At 44.9% G+C, this 19183-nt stretch overlaps 1 protein-coding gene across 1 annotated transcript; it reads right to left on the bottom strand.

Moving 5' to 3' along the window:
- Positions 1-10193: 10193 nt before the first annotated feature.
- slitrk5 (SLIT and NTRK like family member 5) lies at positions 10194-15862 on the bottom strand. The gene is made up of 2 exons (XM_084003859.1): positions 15072-15862; positions 10194-13420 (listed from the first exon to the last, which is right to left on the bottom strand). The coding sequence occupies exon 2, from the start codon at positions 13360-13362 to the stop codon at positions 10744-10746; it is 2619 nt and encodes an 872-aa protein (XP_083859985.1). The 5' UTR covers positions 13363-13420; positions 15072-15862; the 3' UTR covers positions 10194-10743.
- Positions 15863-19183: the final 3321 nt, after the last annotated feature.

A 19183-nucleotide genomic window follows, 5' to 3' on the forward strand; every position in this document is an offset into this window, starting at 1 on the left:
CATTATCGCTGGCTTGAGCGTTTCAAGAAACGGGGGTCGGGTCCTTGCTCGTGCCAGGGTTGGCGTTGGGATTCACGGCACACCTTGCCTGCGAATAATGCAGCTGTTTTTGTTATGAGAGCCGCCGCCGCCCGCCAATTTATTGCTTAAAAACAAAGGTCGTGTCAAGGACGTTTTGGCCATATGTGCCTTTTATAGCTATGAGGTTGTTTGACATCCCGAATCAATCAAGTCTTTGTCTTGGCATTTTTTCCTTTTTTTATTTTTAGCGCCATATAAATACACGTAAAGGATTATGCGGAGGCTCACGTGGTGATGAATGTGACAGCCACGGGCTGTCTTTTTCATTAATTGCAGGTCAGAACCCCCATTTTTGAGAGAGAGACTTGATAACTGCAGGCCTGGCTGCTCATTAGTCTCAGGATTTGCCCCGTTTTATACGTTCATCTTTAGCATTACATCATGACATAAGTAGAAGCAGTGGATACGGTGCGGAAATAGCCAAAGTGCCCTCTGGGCAGATGACCATCAGTGTTTTTTTTTCCTCCTCAGTGTGATGTGTGAGCAGGGATGAAGAGCAGGACATCGATAACAGGAACTGGCGGCGGAGTGGATAATTAGCCTTAAAAAAGGAACAAAGGATCAATAACCCCTTTGCCAAGAGTTTGTTCATGGGGAAAACAGGCTGATGCATCCAGTGCAGGACCGTCTGCTTGCACGGGTGACACAAGGACACCGCGGCAACTCATCTATCAGGTCGGACTCCGAGGCTGATGGAATGGATATATACTGTAATGGAAGTTCAGGACCCTTTTTTCTTTTTCTCTCTTTCATTCTCGGCTGCCCCTGCTGAGGCAGCGCCGCTCCATCCAGAAGAAAAGTTACTTTTTGGGGAGCTGGCAGCACAGATGGAGTGACCCAGTTTTCACAGTACACTGATGAGTGATGAAATGAGAAAAAAAGCACTTTTTTTTCATGACATTTTCCCTTATTGAATCACAAAAATGTAGCGGAGGCAATTTTTGAACATTCAGTCGTCTAAGGTCTTTTTTTCTTTTTATTTGGAATGTGATTGACACCATACCTGACGTGATCTAAACTGTCCTGACAAGGTAAGCCCCAACCATCTGGTACAGTGGGCAGGTTCAAACAAATGCCATGAATGATTTAGACAGGCTTTCACCCAGGTCTGACTGTTCTGCTGGAAGTAACATCCTTCCTGATCTGCCATCTCCTTTTTTTTTAATCAAAAGTGGCACGAAAGGTTAAAAGTTGTAGCAGTGGTAAAGAACTGTCAATCACACGGAAGCCCCGCCCCTTTATGGACTATTTGTCCTGAGAGTTCTGCAGTGGGCTTCAGGGTGCGCCATGATGGTCTCCATGCAGTTTTAGGAGCCATTCCAACCCAGCACGCAGAAATGTTATACCGACATGGGGTAACTGTGTGTTTGGAATTGTCAGCATGAAAATGGCCAAAAAATCGACACGCTAAAAGCGAGATATTTGCCATTTTCAAACAATTCTGGGTATGATTGCAACAAAGAGCAAAACAAGATCCACCAAACACTCCAGATCAGGAGTTATAGATTCATCGCTCCTGGCGTGACAATTCTTGGCAGCGGATCCAAACAACAACCGCTGAGCCCTTTGAGAAAAGATTCTCCCAGTACCAACGGTGTGGTTGTACTGGGAAGGTTTTTTTTTGCTGAGAAAAACAGAAGCATTTGCAGTTGGAGAAATCTCTGAAATAAAAGGTTAAATGTTCTATGCCTAAGAAAGTGTGTTCATGACAGAGGAGCCACCGTGGGGAAAAACGCGTGCAGAGGTTACGAATGAGTCAAGATGATCCGCCGCTTCAAATACCACAATGTCGATGCCTCCTTTTTTTCCCAGTTATTTCCAATGAATTTCACCAGCTGGCACTCCAGACTCAAGCATCCGGTTTGTTCTTCCAAACGAAAAGGTTAAACTCTTTTATTTTTTTTTTCTAATGTAGAGTTTCTTTGATGAGAAACCACCTAAACCTCGTAATTTAAAAACCTGGAATCAAAAGTGGAGATAACGCCGCAGCTACCGTAGGTCTTGTGTTTATAAAAGCCTTCATGGCTTTAATTATTACCACATAAGTAATCTCGGAGGCACAAAATTGATTATTTGAAGTTTCACATTAAGCAAAACCTACAGGGAGCCGCGATTTCCACCGCATTTGAATATTATCCTCGTTTGAAATCAAGTTTTCATCTTAAAGCTATTAACAGGTTTTTGGAAACACAAATGGATGTTTAAGGCATAGGAGCACGTCATTATATCGATATGAATTATTCATTTCATCACGGTGTGACTGAATGAAAGTGATCATTTGGGTTGGTGAAGAAAATAAATAATCATGATTTGTCATTTAAAGGGGATATATGCTCAGGTTCACACTTGGATTCTGGGATGTACTCGAAGATGTTTACATGCCCATCTCATAAATAAAGGTGATATATGCCTTTAAACGAATGTTAAATGGCATGTTTTGTCTTTGAAATATTGCTCCATTTTGAAATTGGATCCTTCACAGAACACAAATGTTATTATCACAAAAGAAAACTGACCAATCGTTGATCACGCTTGGACCGTATCTCCAGATCCGAGTCAGATTCCCAGTTTAACATTCGCTGCGGCGAAGGTGGTATAAAAGAGAGAATGTCAGCCTCAAGAGCAAAAATGGACGGACCTTTTACTGCTGGCCAATTAAACCCCTCTTTATTTTCTGCTGAGGGTATTTTATGTGGAAAAAAACGTCCCTGCTGAGGTTATTTCCACAGAAAGAGAAATTGTTTGCACCCACGGAATGTATTTTAACACCAGGTCACCGTGTAAAACCACTTATATTGCTTTCAATACACAAAAAACCCCAGTGTCCTTCAAGATCTCTCACAAAACATGAAACCATACTTTCTCGCCGAGTCACGCCGCCATTTCCAGTGGCTTAGATTGATTGCTCCCCGCTAATGATTTAATTTTGGCATAATTCAATAACCGCATTCTCCCATGACACCTTCCACACTTATATGGAGTCTGTAATAACATCTTGGCGGTTAGAGGAGTAGGGGGATCTCCGGTGGTTCAATTTAGCGCTAATTCCTCCTGTTAACGCACAAATGAGATACACGCCGCTGACTTCTTCCTCGCTTTGGACCAGGTGTGTTAAGAGAGGGGTGGGGTTCAATCTGTTAATTTGTCAGGCAAAAATGGAGGTTAACTCCGAGCTATGAGTGGTGATGAAAGCCCTGAAATAAATATGATTTATAGAATTAAAGCAACCTGTAGGCGATTATCCTTTTTCATCCCGATTCTTCAGGCAAACCTCGCTGCAGCCATTTGCTTTCCTTCGCAGCGGCCTGGATCGATAGCGGCGATGACGCACAAATGAGCGTGATGCACAAGGAGTCACGTGCAGATTTATAGATTTTTCAGAAAAATATGACATATTTACTATAGCCTGCACAAGTCAAACGCCATAACAGTATTAGCTGGCTTGTAAATGATGAAATCGGGCACATTGCATCGTTTTCTGTTTCTGTTTCTTTTCTGTTTATCTATCTCAGCATTCAACCCTTGTTCACTTTATACACTCCATGAACTTATATTCTCTGTGCATGAACACTCACACACACACACACACACACATACAGGTACAGCACAGAGAGCACCACAAGTAGCTGACGTCAACACTGCTGTAGGAGCTCTGAGAGCCCCTCCACGGGAGCCTTTTTTTTTTTTTTTTTTTAACAAGCACACCCACACACTGCCAACTTCAGCCTTGCTATTGTCCAAACACAAGCAACCTGTCACTCACTTTGCTCTGGGGAGGGGGGGGATAGTTGCAAAACAATAGTTTTCCAATCATGCCGAGGCCTTTTTTTTTTTACGGTTCAACCCGGGCGACAAACTTCATCCTCCATCATCGTCCATATCTCACAAGCCGAAATCAAATAATTCTGTTGTTCTTCCTTGTCAGTGCTATTCAGCTGCATTTTTCAATAGGCGCATTAGTATGTCTCCCTCACAAGTGAGAAAATGAGTTTTTCTACCTCCCACCATTTCATTATCTGAGCGATCTCCCAGCGTGCGGTCTTAATTCCTTTAGCAAGGCCCGCGGTTTCCTGCAAACTCCTCACCGACGTGTGATACGAAACAAAATGGGGACGGGAAAAGAGAGGATGGAGAGAGAGAGAGAGCTAACGAGTGGATTTATTTAATTTTTTTTTACAGTGAATCAGAAACCTGTTAAAGTGTATGCACGGGCGTAGACTGGACCCACAATGCCGTGCACAGGCCGCCCACGTGCAAGCTTTATCTGGCTCTCTCAAACCGTCAGTCTTAGAAACACACACGCACCTCTCGGGGAAAAAAAAAACAAAAAACAATAGGGTGTCTAATTGCGAAACCAGACTCGCGTTTCTCCCTTTTGCAGAGGATTTGAGTGCGAGGCATACAATAAGGCTATACGGGGCTTTGAATGGTGGTGATTGGAACGCTGGTTCAGAGCGTTGTGTTTGTGATTACAGGGCAGATTGATGGATTGATTTCTATATGCATATGCATTCAAAGCTGGGGGGGTAGCATTATGGGAAGTGTAGGATCCACACTTTCTTTTGCACCGATTTTGAGCATTTTTGTGAACTATCCGTCGTGCAACATCTCAATTTGAGCGCTCCCTTCTGTAAATGTGACAAGCAACGACCTTCCTCCGCCTCCAAAAACATGCATTTTTCATGCATCGTCACATTTTTGTGTCATTCTGTCCGGAACGTGATGGCAAAATGTGCGGGATTTCCCGGAGCGCACACACCGACATGTCGCCTGGACGGCCTCTAGTTAAATGACTTGACACTCTGAAGGAAGCCATACATCAACCTGTTTGTTTGTTCTTTTTTTTTTTTTTTTTTTTTTGGCTGGGCATTGCAAAGGCTCGGCTGGGGAGTTGGGTATGTGCCGTGGTTGCCATTTATCAAACGACAGGGTTACTGCGGCTCCGGATCAACGGGTGCAGCCGCCGTAAAACAAACACACAAACAAAAAGGGGAGATGTGATGAATACAACCGTGGCTGCCCAGTGGGAGCTGGGAAAAGAGAGCCGGGGTAAAGGGAAGACGGGCGGACAGACAGCCAAGCCGTGACATGATAAGACTAAATAAAAGCATCAAACGACACACTGTTGCTGGAGCTCTCTCGCTCTCTCTCTCTCTTCACAAAGACATAAAGATGCCTCCTTCAAAGCTTTGATCACTTACATCTCCTGGTGAGCATCAGACCATGTCAGCTTATCATTTCATTCTTTTTTTCTCCCCGTTAAATATGGACACATCATGTGATATACTCCAAATAGACTATTCTACATATGCCATCTGTAGCTCAAGGAATAATTGGTATCCATTTTGTATTCAGGATTTCCATCTGCATATTAACTCCATTATCTACAATTCAGATTGGACTAGGAGAGGTTGGGAAGGGGGGGCCATCTCACTAATGCTAACGGCAGGATGACAGGTTCTTGTAATTTCCATTATTTCCATATATGGCAGTAAATCAAGGAACAAATCAGCCACTCAGTGCGGAGGAGGGGGGGCTCTTTCTCTCTCATGTAATTACATGTTCTATATGTAGTCCGCCATATTTAAATGGAACTGCGGCATATATTTTTTGTGTCAGTGCTGAGTGGATGAAATGATGGAGGATCAAAAGTTTGACGCGCAAATTCCAACCTTTCAATTTCCGGATAATCTTATCGTTATCGGTTGCATCGTTTGTAATAAACAACAAATAATAAGAAACTGGATTTCAAGAGATAGAAAGCATTCTGGTTTCATTATAACACATCCAAAAGAATTTACAAAAGAAGATACACCCAGACAGAACCCATGAATTTCTAAAAAAAAAAAAAATCATAATTAGTCGCCAAGTTGTGTCAGCATGTGTATCAAAAGAGGGGGGAAATGTCCTCACACCAATTAAATAAATAGATTAAATGCCAGCCAGCCAGGCAGCCACAGTAGGCATGTTTATTGGGCAGATGGCATTGGAGTCTGGATCCAGACTGCCCTTTTTAAATGCAATGGACTATTTCTTGAAGTTTATTCAGCACAGGCTGGACAGTGGGAGTGTTAACAGAGAGGCTGATTGGACCAGAAAGTCCAACAGTAAAGCTAAAGAGCTAACGGCGGTGCAGATTTTTTACTGCCGAAGCTAACAGCCGCCATGATGAGAATGAATCACTTTCCTCTCCAAATAAAAGTGAAACTTGTCCTCACTTTGATTGGACATACCTTCATTAGTCATAATCCTCGGGTGCATGCTTGACTTTAATGCGGATCTCATTATCGTTGAGCCGTTGACTGTGCCTTTAAATTTTTCACGATAACGCCATGCTTTTTTCCCACCGCGATCCAATTCAGATGACCTCGCACTTTGGTTCGACACAAGCCCGCCGCCGAGTGCTGGAAAGTGATCAGAACTCACGGCGACGCCGGCGGTACGAGGGGAGGTGTCGCCGGTTGCGGGTGGGGGGGGTAAAAATTTGGTTGAGTGCTGATGAACATTTGAGCATTGCCTGCATGCCTGAAGGAATTCCATTAACCACTCTGATTAAAGTAATCATTGGAGCCATCGGTGCCTGTCAGATGCCATCCCTGCCCTCTCAATTACCCAGATCTCCTTGAACTCAATTGCACACAACATCATGGAGACTGGATGGCAAGCGAAGCAACGAGGCTGCGGATGAGGAATCTCGAGCATGGAGGGGGGTGACACTCGAGCATATGGAACAAGTCCACCCCCTCTATCTGCCTCGGCACGCAGGGGACGGGCCACACATTAGCCTAATTACCTTTTATCGACGCTGTGCTTGGGGTCTAAGTCCAAACGCGGGGAAATAAAGTGCACGGGTTAAAAAAAACAACAACTCTTGATTAACTCTTTGTGCCAGTTGTCAATCACAATCAGCTACACCGCAGCTGGATGTTTTATCCACAGCTGCGACTCACACGCATGTCCACACCGGCCCATCTGCAGATGATTTTGTTCTGAACTAAGACAAAGGGAACACATCCTCACATTTCAACATATAAATATATTCAATCATTCCGTGTTGATTCTCATCACATTTTTTCGAAAACAGTATGTTACCAATGCCAGACCCTTGTTACTATTCTGAAGACTCAAAGCTGAGCATGTGCAAGGCTGGATCATCTACTTGGCATCAATTGCTTTTTCTAATTTTGTGAAATGATTTTGCTAATGTGCACCACTGAGTCACGATGCGAGCTGATCAGGGATCAGGCATGACCCAATCGGGAGGGTTTTTGCAATCAAATTGGATACCTTCGACGTTTCAGGTTATATGGCACACAAACTAACGGAGCAAGTTCTAGTATACGATGCGTTTGTAGCATCACGCTGTTTAGATTTACCATAAACACTGAACTCTGCCAGCGCCGTCTGATGAGCCACAAAGTTTTTTTGCAAATAACCGCTAAAGCAATCGTTTAATTAGCGCGGTATTTTGAGTTTAACTGAAAATAGCCGAGCGGCGAGCCAACGCTTTAGCGGCTTGGGCGCGTTTCCCACGCCAAACGCCATCGGATTACGCGTTCCTGAGCTCGGAGCCAAGAGCAAACCCACACACCGTCTTCCCCTGCCGTTTGACGCACGCATTCATCTCTGAACCTCCCTTTTTTTCTGAATACAGATACAAAAATCCCACAAAAATCTTTTTTGGGGGGCATCATTTCAAATGCAGCAATCAAATCCGACTGGGTGAACCGCTCGAAAGCTTATGAAGGCTATAAATTGAATGATCCAAGAAGGCATAATAAACTATTTGCCCTTCCCTTGATGCTTCAAGACCTAAAGAGGCCATTGGCTGATTAAAAGCATTATTTCAACTAGCCAAGAGCCCCCCCACCTCCCTCCCTCCCTCCCTCTCTGTCTGCATACAGCATGCACCCATTACTCGGGACAATCCGAATATTCTCCGAAATGAACATTTTGACCATGCTGGCATGAGAATAAATAAATAAAATTCCATGTCGACACTGCCGCCCCATAGGCCACCATTGCTGGGCGACTGCACACATTTCTTGGCTATGATTCACATCCCCCTGCTACATGTATGACACATCCACGGTTACACTCTGTTCCAGGACTCCCAAATGGTGCCTTCTGTTCTCATTCTCCGAAAAAGATCCGACAAAAGAAGGACCCCGAGCAGGCGTGTATCATTTTCCATTCTCCTTTCTGTCATTGGAAATAAAGATTGGAAATATACGCTTATTTCCGATGATTCTAAATCCACAATGATAGTAATTCCTTCCAAATGAAGACACGAGGGGCAGATTGACAATCGCATTGCCGTGCCCGTCTCTTTTCTCTCTCTCTCTGTGAGGCAACATCGGATTCCTAAATGGTGATGCTCAGTGCACGCTGAAAATGGTGGCACAGTGCATCCTTTGCATTTTTATAGACCTACTTTGCATATTGGATTTAAGTGGGTCAAGTGAAGAGCAACTTAAAGTCCAACTGAAATGAAAAGGCACTTTTTTTGGTCTGCTAGGAAGAAGTGATATTATATTTTGTGGTGTCATGATGGCAACCCTTTAGTTTTGCTTTTATTATGTCACACAACATGATACATTTCCCTGTAGCTACATTAGCTTCCCTCCCTAATCCAAACATGTCCTTGTCCTGCACCTTCGTTTGTTGAAAGAGCCACCAAACAAACATCCAATTAGCTGCTCAGCTGCAGCACATTAAACAGCATGTAAACGCACCTTGAACGCCACACGGGCCCGGTTTCCAAGGGTTATGACTCTTTAATGCCACGTGGAATGTCGGCTACGGGGGGGCATGTTTGTTCACGTGACACTGCTGTCAATCAAAACACAGAGAGGGGAGGGGTCACACCCTCTCAGGCCGGCTCGAGACCGAAAAAGAGCATTTCTGATATCAGCCCATTGTTTTGTTTTGTTTTTTCTTCGATTTTTTTTAATAATTAGAAACTATTAACAATACATTGAAGAAAACAGTATTGACTGCAAAAAAAGGGGGTGATTTCAGTTGGACCTTGACCAGAAAAATCAAAACAAGCGCTTAAAAGACTCCAAAACCATGCAGTGTTTTACACACACATTTTTTCCCCAAGTAAAGAAACGTATCTAAAAGATGAAACCAATTTTTTTTTTTTTAAAAAGAGTGTAAAGAAAGAGAAATGGTTGAGACACCAAACCCTTAATACAGCAGCTGTACGTCTTAATCAAAGTTCATACCTATTGACTTTGTCAGATTGCAAAAAAATTCATTTAATTTAAACTCCAGTGATTTATAGAAATGACCAAATCACCGCTTGCCAGGCGGCAACATGGATGTTATGTTATAATTGCAAAGGTACAGACTCAAATAATGCTGATTGATTGTATCCCATTGATTCCAATCCTTACTGAGACACTAGCTAGCTTTCCATCAGCCAACGTATTGCCATTTTGATTTCAAAATAAAATAAATTTTTGCCCCCAGAGCAGTCTCGTCAAGCTCTCCAAATTCCAAAATTCATAATATCTGAATGTGAAAAACCCATTAGACCGACCCCGAGTAGGCCTCCTTCATATCATCAACCAACCAGCCTCAGTTTCCTCATCAGCACATTATATGAACCTGACATCATGTTTTATTTGATGACAATAACATAGTTTGGTCAATATAGTGCAATAAGTGCAAAGCAATCAAAACAAAATCAGGTTGATAAGAGATAGAGAATCTGCGAACGCTTGTATAAAAATAGGTGTTACATTGATTAAAATATCAGTATTACACAACAGAATTAATACTTCAAATATCATTTATGAATTTTTCGTTTTTGTTCTACATATTAAGAATGAATACCCATATTCATTTTTAATATAATAATCTCCTTTTATGAGAGCTCATCGAAGGCTTACCGGCCTTCCAAATCCAAAAAGTGCAGAAAGCATACAAAGACACTTTTTTTTTTTCTCATCTTCTTCAAATGACGCAGTCTTTTTTGAACATTGGGGTGTGCCACTTTCAAACAAAAGCCACTTTTACAATGCAGAGCTACAGTAAATGAACCTACAAACATAAGCCTTTTTCCAGAGGATCATGATATGATGACACAGGTAATATCGATGGAGAATCAAAAGTTTTGAAAAGACATGGCAGATTATATCAATAAATACTTACTTACAGACTACAGCAGAAAATAGTCCGACACAGTTTTGATGATCTGCTGTACAGTGTTTTTTTTTTGTTGTTGTTTTTTTTTTTTTTTTTTTGTCCAGGAGTGATTTTTATAAACATTTCTTTTTCTGATTCACAATATACCTTATGTATGGTTATATTCCTGAAAATGAAGCTGGGTAAGATTTACCTGTACACTTACATTTTGTATGTTATTCAATCTTCACCATAGAAAAATAGATTTTGCATCATCAGTTAACTATAGAGCAATATTCTTCATCCGTGTTTCAGAAAGCTGTATCCATTCCTGTAATGTCATGTTTCAGAAATAAGAATAAGATTGTTCGGCACACCCCGTTTCAACTCCTCTTGCTTGTGTGTGTGTGTGTGTGGTTGTGTGTGTGTGTGTGTGTGTGTGTTGTGCCAAGGCACCCTATAAACTGAGCCACTGTTTCAAGGAGGGTCAAGAGAGAAAATGCTTCATTACATTAATGATTCTGTTGCTCAGAACTGGCTGAAGGTGGTCTGTTTCTCAAGAACTTCAAGGTAATCGGGCTCAGACTGCAGTTTAGCTTTTAGCTCCAGATACTCATTCCTGTTGGGCTCGACATAAACAGTACTGGGTGCCGTGCCGTAGAGCACTGTTTCTCTTATCCTCTCCGGGTGCAAGAACTGACGCCTGACATCAAAATTTGGGTTGTACGTGTACGACACGGGACCTGTGTACTTGTACTCTAAATTGGCGCCCGCCGGAATGGACGCCATTGACGGATGGGGGGGCTGCTTGTCGTGATCCAGGATGCCTCTGAAGAAATGGTCGGCGTCGGGGAGAGGGGAGGGGTTCTCGCGTGGCTCGATGGTGCTAACGCTGTACGAAGGGCTCCTCATCGTGCTGCTGTCCCTCTCGTCGTCCGGGGTACTCCTGTACGTGACCTTGAGCTCATGGAGGTCGCGGTAGTCCTCCACCGTGTTGCCTTCTCGTGACCTGTATATGGGGTTTTTGCACATGTGGCCCATGGGGTGGGGGATGTACTCGTAGACGTGGCCGGCCGGGGCCTTGACTTTGGGGCAGGCGCGGTTGCTGTAGAGGCTGTACTGCAAGTTAAAAGAGCTGACGTCCGAGTTGTTGGTGCTCGTGCGGTCGCTCTGGGACTTTTTGCGCTTTTTCATCACGACGACAAACAGCCCCGCGGCCACGAAGACCGACATGATGAAGACGAGCAGGAGGCTGAGGATGAGGACGGAGAGGGGCACGGTGCTGCTGGGGGTGTTGAACTTCTGCGGCGCGCCGGTGGTGACAACACGGTCGTCCATGGGCGCCTCCGTTGGGGGCGTTGGCGAGACGTAAGTGTCGGAGTAGTCCGGGCACAGTTGCTCCGAATGGATGGCGCGCACGTCCATTCCTGTGTGGCGCCTCGGCGTTTCGCACACCACCTCGTTGACCACGGTGCCGGCGCTGAGCTGCTCCAGCCATATCTTCATCCCCACTATGTCGCAGGAGCAGTCCCAGGGGTTCTCGAACAGATCTATCTGCACCAGCTGCTTCAGCTGATCTAAAACACCACTCACAGGCAGGTTTTGGAAATGATTGTTGCGCAGATTAAGCCTTGACAGGGAGAGGCTTGAAAAGATGCCCACGGGTAAGGTTTTCAGGAGGTTATTGTTGAGGAAAAGCAGCTGGAGATTCGGGAGGTAGCGGAACGCGCCCACATCAACCTCCTTGATTTTGTTGTACTCTAAATAAAGATACTGCAAGTTCTGCAAACCAAAAAACATCTCTCCTGTGAGCCTGTCCATGAGATTACCATTCAAATACAGCCTACGCAGGTTGGTTAAATCCCCAAATGCCCGGTCGTGGATCAGACTTATCCTGTTGTTTCCCAGGTGAAGCAAATCCAATCCAACAGCATCCACGAAATCGGATCGCCGTACCACAGGGATGTAATTTCCAGTGAGATACATCTTTTTAGGATTGTATGGCTTGGGTTTTAGATCAGAAATGCTTTCAATCTTTCTCTCTTGGCAGTTGACATTCAGCCCAATCTCAGATATCTGCAGGTTGCACGTGCAGGCAGCGGGGCAGTCCAAAGGCACAGGAGATTTGGTCTGAAAAGCAATGATGGGGCCATAATTGTAAGGGTTACCACCTGGTATTCGAGACGTGGGCTTTACCCTAGTTCTGTTAAATTGCCGGGCGCCCTTCGAGGAGGACCTAAAAACAGCCGAGGAGGTGGCGGATGCGGTGACGGCAGCAGGCGTGGTCTGGTAATATCCATTGGTGCTGCTCGGGGGCGCAGGCCTGATGTTGTCCTCTAGGGGTCTTCTCGGGCAGAGCTCCTGCTTGGACACCTCATCCAGGTCCCGGCCGTGGAGCCTGAACGGCGTCTCGCACACCACTTCCCCCACCAGAGCCGTGTAGGCGATGCTCTCCAGCCACGCCTTCAGAGCGATCAGCTCGCAGGAGCAATTCCACGGGTTCTCCTCCAGCTGTAATTCCACAACTTTGTCCATGTGCTCCAAGAGGCCGATGTAGGGAAACATCTTTAACCGGTTCCCCCTCAGGTCCAAGTGCGTAAGGGGGACGTTCCGGAAGATATTGGTGGGCAGGGCGGAGAGCAGGTTGTCGTTCAAAATCATCACTGTCAGCTGATGTAGTTTGCTCAAGGCGCTGGGCTCAATGTGGGTGATGTAATTATAATCAATCTGAAGGTATTCCAAACTCTCCAGTCCGGCAAACGTGTCGTCCCTCATGACTTCGATCTTGTTGTTATTCAGGTGCAACCGTTTTAATCCCTGGAGTCCATTGAAGGCACCCGACTCTATCTCCGAGATGTCATTGTTCCCCAAGTGCAGTATGGTCACCCCCGTGTAATTGATGAAATCGTTGACTGACAGCTTCTTGAGGAGGTTCCCCGTCAGCAGGAGGTGGTACACGGAGAAGTGGACGGGGCTGATCTCCGTGAGCCTGATGATGCCCCGGTTCTCGCAGCTCACCGTCAGGATCCCTTCCTTCTCCTCGCACGTACACAGGTTTCGACAGATCTCCCCATAATTGTCATACATCTCGATCAGCCTCAGAGATGATGCAATCAGAAGGATTATTTTGAGGATCCAGATATGCATGTTTCCTGGGAGAGGGTGCCCCAGCTCACTCAAGTGCGGTACCAGTATGAGGTGTCATCTATGGAGGAGGGGGAAAAAAAGGATGGGTTCTGTTTTATATAGAACTCTGACACATGTGTTACAATATATAGTGCTGACAGAGCAGCACAAGTATCCATAACAAACCAGCAAAGACAAGTGGGCCTATTAATGTGTGTTCATTATGCAGATGTGTCGTTTTCAGGATAACAATAGACCCCGATGAATGTTTAACAAATGCATACGTGAAGGATGTAATCAAGTTGATGATACAACTACCCGCGGTGGATGGCCACTGCGCATTTTTGATAGCTCGCCTGAATTCCAATCCATCTTGGGGGAGAGAGGAGGAGGAGGAGGAGGGGGGAGGAGGAGGGGGGTGTTCGGCATCCGCCGCGTGCACACGGATAGATCTGGTCATTTACTTATTCAATCCCCTTTAGAATCCCCTCACGAATACATAGCATTGCTTTGTTTGTTTGCATTTGAATTTTGTTTTTTTTTTACGATTTAATCTTTAAGGAACTCGCGTTCAAATCTCCAAGCAACTCCAAATCTTTCTTAAAAAAAAAAAAAGATTTCTCACTCACCCCGCATACCCCGACGACTTGGTAACAGTGAGGAGGAGGGGGGGGCTCTCACCACCTCCGTGCAAACATGAGAACGGGGGGGGATCCATCCGAATTCTATGCGTAAAACGATCCCGGGCTAAAAAGATGAAAACGTATATATACCGGCCATCGGTTGAGAGATGCAGTCAGTGTTCATCTTAAAATCCGGCCTGCGATAGAAAACGTGAATATCAGCCTACAAGGCGACAGTCGCAGCCTTTCTTCTGCCCACGAGCGAGGAAAAAAAAAAAAGAGAAAAGAAACGAGAGGAGTTGATCAAAGCCAAATAAACGAGTGCTGTTGATCTCATTCTGGATCTCTGAGCGAAACTGCATTTTGACGTGGAGTAAATAATTCCATAATCAAGCCTTATGTATGGCATCTGCTATATAGAAGGTTACAGATAGTCCCTCTCTACACCCCCCCCCCCTCTCTCTATCCCTTTCTCTCCGCCACAGACGCGTGAGCGCGCGTGCACACACGCACGTTCTATGTGTGCGCTGCTTTTTTTCTCTCTCTCTCTCTTTTTTTTTTTAACAGCACAAAAGCCTACACATCGAGCCAGCAAATCCTCCTTAAATATGCGCGTTTTTTTTTAAAACACGCGTTGACATGCGTCGTTTCTACGCGTCCATCTCATTCGTGTCCGTGAGTGGCCGTAACGTGAAGAAATGCCCGCCGCCTCTGGATGTGAGATGGGTAACTTGGAAAGCCAGTGCGTCTATCGCCGCCGGGTATTACCCGTGCACAGGCACCGCTGTTATTTAAAACATATTTTTTTTTATGTATATGTGTATGTGAGCTTAAACAAAACAAATACATGAAATAAAAAACGCAAGGTTGTTATTGCAATGGCAGCCGCAGACACCTTCCAGCATCTTAAAAAGCGGATCAACTTCAGCGACGCAACTGGGGCTAGAAACAGATTTCAGCACCGCGGACAGCTCCTCGGGAAAATGTCAAAGAAGCGCAGCAGTGGAGGGAAGGACGGGGATGGGGACGGGGATGGGGATGGGGATGGGGGTCGGGATGGGGATAGGGATGGGGATGGGGGGGAACAAATAATCATTGTCCTCTTACCGTGCTGATCCCGGTAAACCCCAAAACATCCCGAAAATCACGGCTGTGCCCCGTCTTTTTCCTCCAACCTCAGTGAAAACATGGATTTCACCGCCCGCCCTTCCGTCGGCTGTCACACACACATACACACACGCACGCACCAAAAAAAAAGAAAAAAAAAGAAAAAGAAAAAAAAGACTTAAAGTCCAGTCTCCTCGGTGTTTAGCTCCATAAAGCAGGCATCGAAAAGCACGCATACAGTCTCATTCAGGCCAGTAACGTGACAGCCCGAGCGGCGAAACGGGCTCCGGTGTTCTTCCAGCGGCGACTGAAATTAACGGCAGCATCCCGGAAAAAGAGCCAGAACCAAAGTTCGAACATGGTGAAGAAAAAGGGGCGAAGAAAAACTTGGTAATCCCACATCAGACGAGACTCCCGTGCATTTTAACGGCGACTTTCATCCGTGCGCACCGGCGGAGCGGAGAGAGGCACGGACCCCCTCGTCTGCTGCCAGTGGTTCGGCTTGTACCAGTGTTATGTACAGATCTGCCCAAGGTCTCTTTTGATTTCAATTGCCAGACCGTTCAAATCGACCGGAGATCAGTGGATCCGTTTCCCCGAGCCTCCTCGGACGCACGAATCCGCCTCCCCTTCGCTCCCAGCCCCGCATTGGCTCACGAGCGATCCGATGAATGTACACGCGCTTTATCTTCCCACCAACGTTTCAACTAGTGGAACTTGATGTCGGGTTGGTGCAGACCAGCGCATCCCCTCCAGCCATGGACGTGTTGTGGGGACAATTAGCATAGGATGACGGGGAAATCACGGGTAAAAACGCGTAAATCCAACAATCACGGGGCTGTCACAGCGCGGCAATGAAAAGCAATGTAATGCGTGCAATACTCTTTAAGGGGGTATGGTAATGTGGAGGAGGTGGGGGTGCGGGGGACAGGGAAGAGGTAGGCTGGAAGAAGACCCGTAGAGGGCAGTACAGTGATGATGAAAAAGGCAGGCTTGGCAGGCTGCACTTTGTAATCCAGTGTGTATCAATACAACAGCAACAACCATTTGATTTGTCACTCACAGCCTTAGCTTTTACCAACCAAGCCGGGGGATCAACGCTTTTTGGGAGTCAAGACAACTGGACACGTGGAACTCATGTTTTTCTTTTCTTGTTTCAACACTTTTGAATTCTCCTTGACAAGCCTTTGATTTCCTCAAAGAGAAGCGGCGTATACATGTGGCTGATTCACCCTCTTCGCTATTCGGTCTGAAAAGATGTTCCTTGAGACGGCCTTCAGGTGATTTGCGGAATGCAATTCGCTTATCAACATCACGTTGTCCTCGCCAGGCTGTTGAGCAGTCTGGAGAAAACCTGCCTCTGACGCAGTGATTTGCCCAAACAAAAGAATCTTTTCATTTGATTTTTGTCCCTTTAACCTATCTTTAGCTGAGCCGAGTGGGTTTCCAGGTCGCTTCAGCCAAATCAGGTCAAGCAAGCGTTCATTTGTACACCTCATATCTCCTTAAGTACGCTTCCAAACACACGGATTAAGCCCTATAGTCCCGGAAAACACACATTTACAAGAGATCTGCATTGAAAGAAATGAATGTACTGCAGGATTAGGCTTAATCCAGTTTTGCACCAAATACTCTCGCCTGCTAATGCTGCCATGTTGCTGTAAGCCCTCTGTATTTGACCAAATCGTGGCCCCTTTTGTTGAAAGAGCAAATCAAGGCAAAGCCACAGCTGCCCTCTTACCCCCTCGCTGTGGGACGAGAAGCAACTTTAAAAGCACTTAACGAAAGCCTGAACAGAAAATCGAATTAAATCTAGCATATGGTGGGCCGCCATGTCCAAAGAGATTTCCCACTTAGTCAGTATTGTGTGGTAATAAGTCAACTCTTATGCTCTCTTTAGCATGCACGGAGCGACAATAAGCGGATGTGGCATCCACGCCGCCTCTCTCCGAATTTAGCCGCGGAGATGCATTGAATTATCTCAAAGTCTCTGTAATCGTATTAACAGTGGTCTATCCTGTGGGGACGGCCAAATGGGTATCTGTGGGACTCCGGGTGGAATACAGAGACGGGATGCAGCAGGGTGTTTGCTCCCTCCCTCCCTCCGTCAGGGACTCGGGCTGCATGGCTCCCCCGAGAGCCGTCGTGGCATCAAAAAGAGGAGAGCTGTCCTAAATATATTTTTTTGGACCTTCAATGACTTTTTGTGCTGCTGATGCTGATGGGGGGGGGAGGTGGATACCCTTGATGAAGTAGCACCTGGGTGATGACGCATTGATATGCGCAACTTTTCTAGGTTTTTGTATAAAAGTTTGTCTGGGAATGTTTCCGCATGCATGCTTGGCTGTGAATGAACATGGATTTCTTCCCAGAAGGCTAATGGGTTCCTACAAACATGAACGCCATTATCATAGATCAGCTGCATAAAACACATCATTGTACAAATGGCTTAGTAATAAGCTGCAAATGAAAGTTCACGCTATGGTGATTTAAGCATGTATAGTTGACATTAACCAGACTTGTATGATGTATTTTTAAACCATGTCATATTTATTTTTTTTGGTTCATTATAAGCTCAGGCTGAGGGTCAAATAGTTGAAATGCGTGCAGTTCTTTTAACATATTTTAGCTCTATGTTATGTTGGATTTGGCAAAAGATTGCCAGAACTTTGGCACGGTCTGGCACTGTTGGCACGGCAACCGCTGGTGCGACTGTGCCAGACGAGCATTATGAATCCGAACAAAGAACAAAAGGTTTAGTCCAGGTACGGTGAGCTCCAACTTCACATAATATGCTTCTCAGGAGTAACAAATGAACTCCCTGTTCTGAAGAATATAATGCAATGTTATTCAAAGCCTGAATAGGGACTTTAGTCAGCACATTTATCTTATTTGTGGAATTGGTTGTGATGGTATTGTTATCCAAGTTGGGAGTATCAACTATCTTCCCAACTGCACCATTGGCGGCTTTTTGTTACATTTCCGGCGACAACAAATCAACTTCCTTGTTTCTAAATATTACAATTTGGAGCAGAGATTCCTGAAATGTATTGTGAAACGGTATAATTAACTTGCAAGGTCTCATCTGGCCCTGCTTCTTCCAGAGGCCAATTGGTGCTGCTTGCAATTTCCGTCATAAGCCGACAGGTCCACGACAGGTCTTCGTGGGCCAGGAGCCAATCAAACCACTGATAATGCGGAATTAGAAAACAAAAAACATTTGAGTTTGAGCATGCAAGCCAACTGGCACATTGTCCCCATTGATAACGAGATACAGCGTTTCTCTGTGGAAAAATTGCTTTACATCAACAGTGACTAAACCCTGGGAGCACCGTTTGGCCCCTGTAATGAAATGAAGGCTAATGAGACAACCAAGGATGGATGGGATGGGAAAGTGAACGTGTTCTCTTGCTATGTGCTGGTGTCACTCCACCAATCATGCCGCTAAATGGATTTGGTCCTTGCAGTCGCTCAACTATCATTGTGACAAGTATATTTAACATAATCCAAATGAATATGAATAATCTGTAAGAATCTGCCACCAGGTAAACAATAGTGATGTATCCTATAGATCAGATGCCAAAGACCCCTTGGCTTACATGGTGGATGGACCCCCCTATTACATATCATACAAAATAATGTTGCTAATTAAACCAGACAAATAATAATGTGCAGTGCCTGTAGTGCCATGTATACTTTGTAATGGTGTATATAGACAATGCTAAGCCATTAAAATAATAATTGCTTCTTTAATTCTATGTTGGCATTTCTATGTCACAACATGATATTAAACAAACAGAAAGTGTTGCTTATTATAGGTTGTATTCATGTTTTTTTTTTTTTGACATATTAATAAAAAAGTTTGGGATCAAATAATTTCAGGGATCCCCTGCAGTAGCTCTGCGGGACCCCCTGTTGACGATCTCTGCTATAGATAGTCCATCCATGGCAACAGAAACTGCTTTTGAGATAATTAGAGGCTGTTAACAAAACAGACAAGACAAAAACAAAAAAAAACCACCAAAAAATCAACATTTATTAGATCACGACAGAATAAAATCATATTTATTACCCCCATCCGTCCAGCTTTTAGCACATTGCCAATAAAACGG

The sequence above is a fragment of the Eutrigla gurnardus genome (assembly GCF_963514095.1).
Source record: "Eutrigla gurnardus genome assembly, chromosome: 24".
Lineage (NCBI taxonomy): Eukaryota > Metazoa > Chordata > Actinopteri > Perciformes > Triglidae > Eutrigla > Eutrigla gurnardus.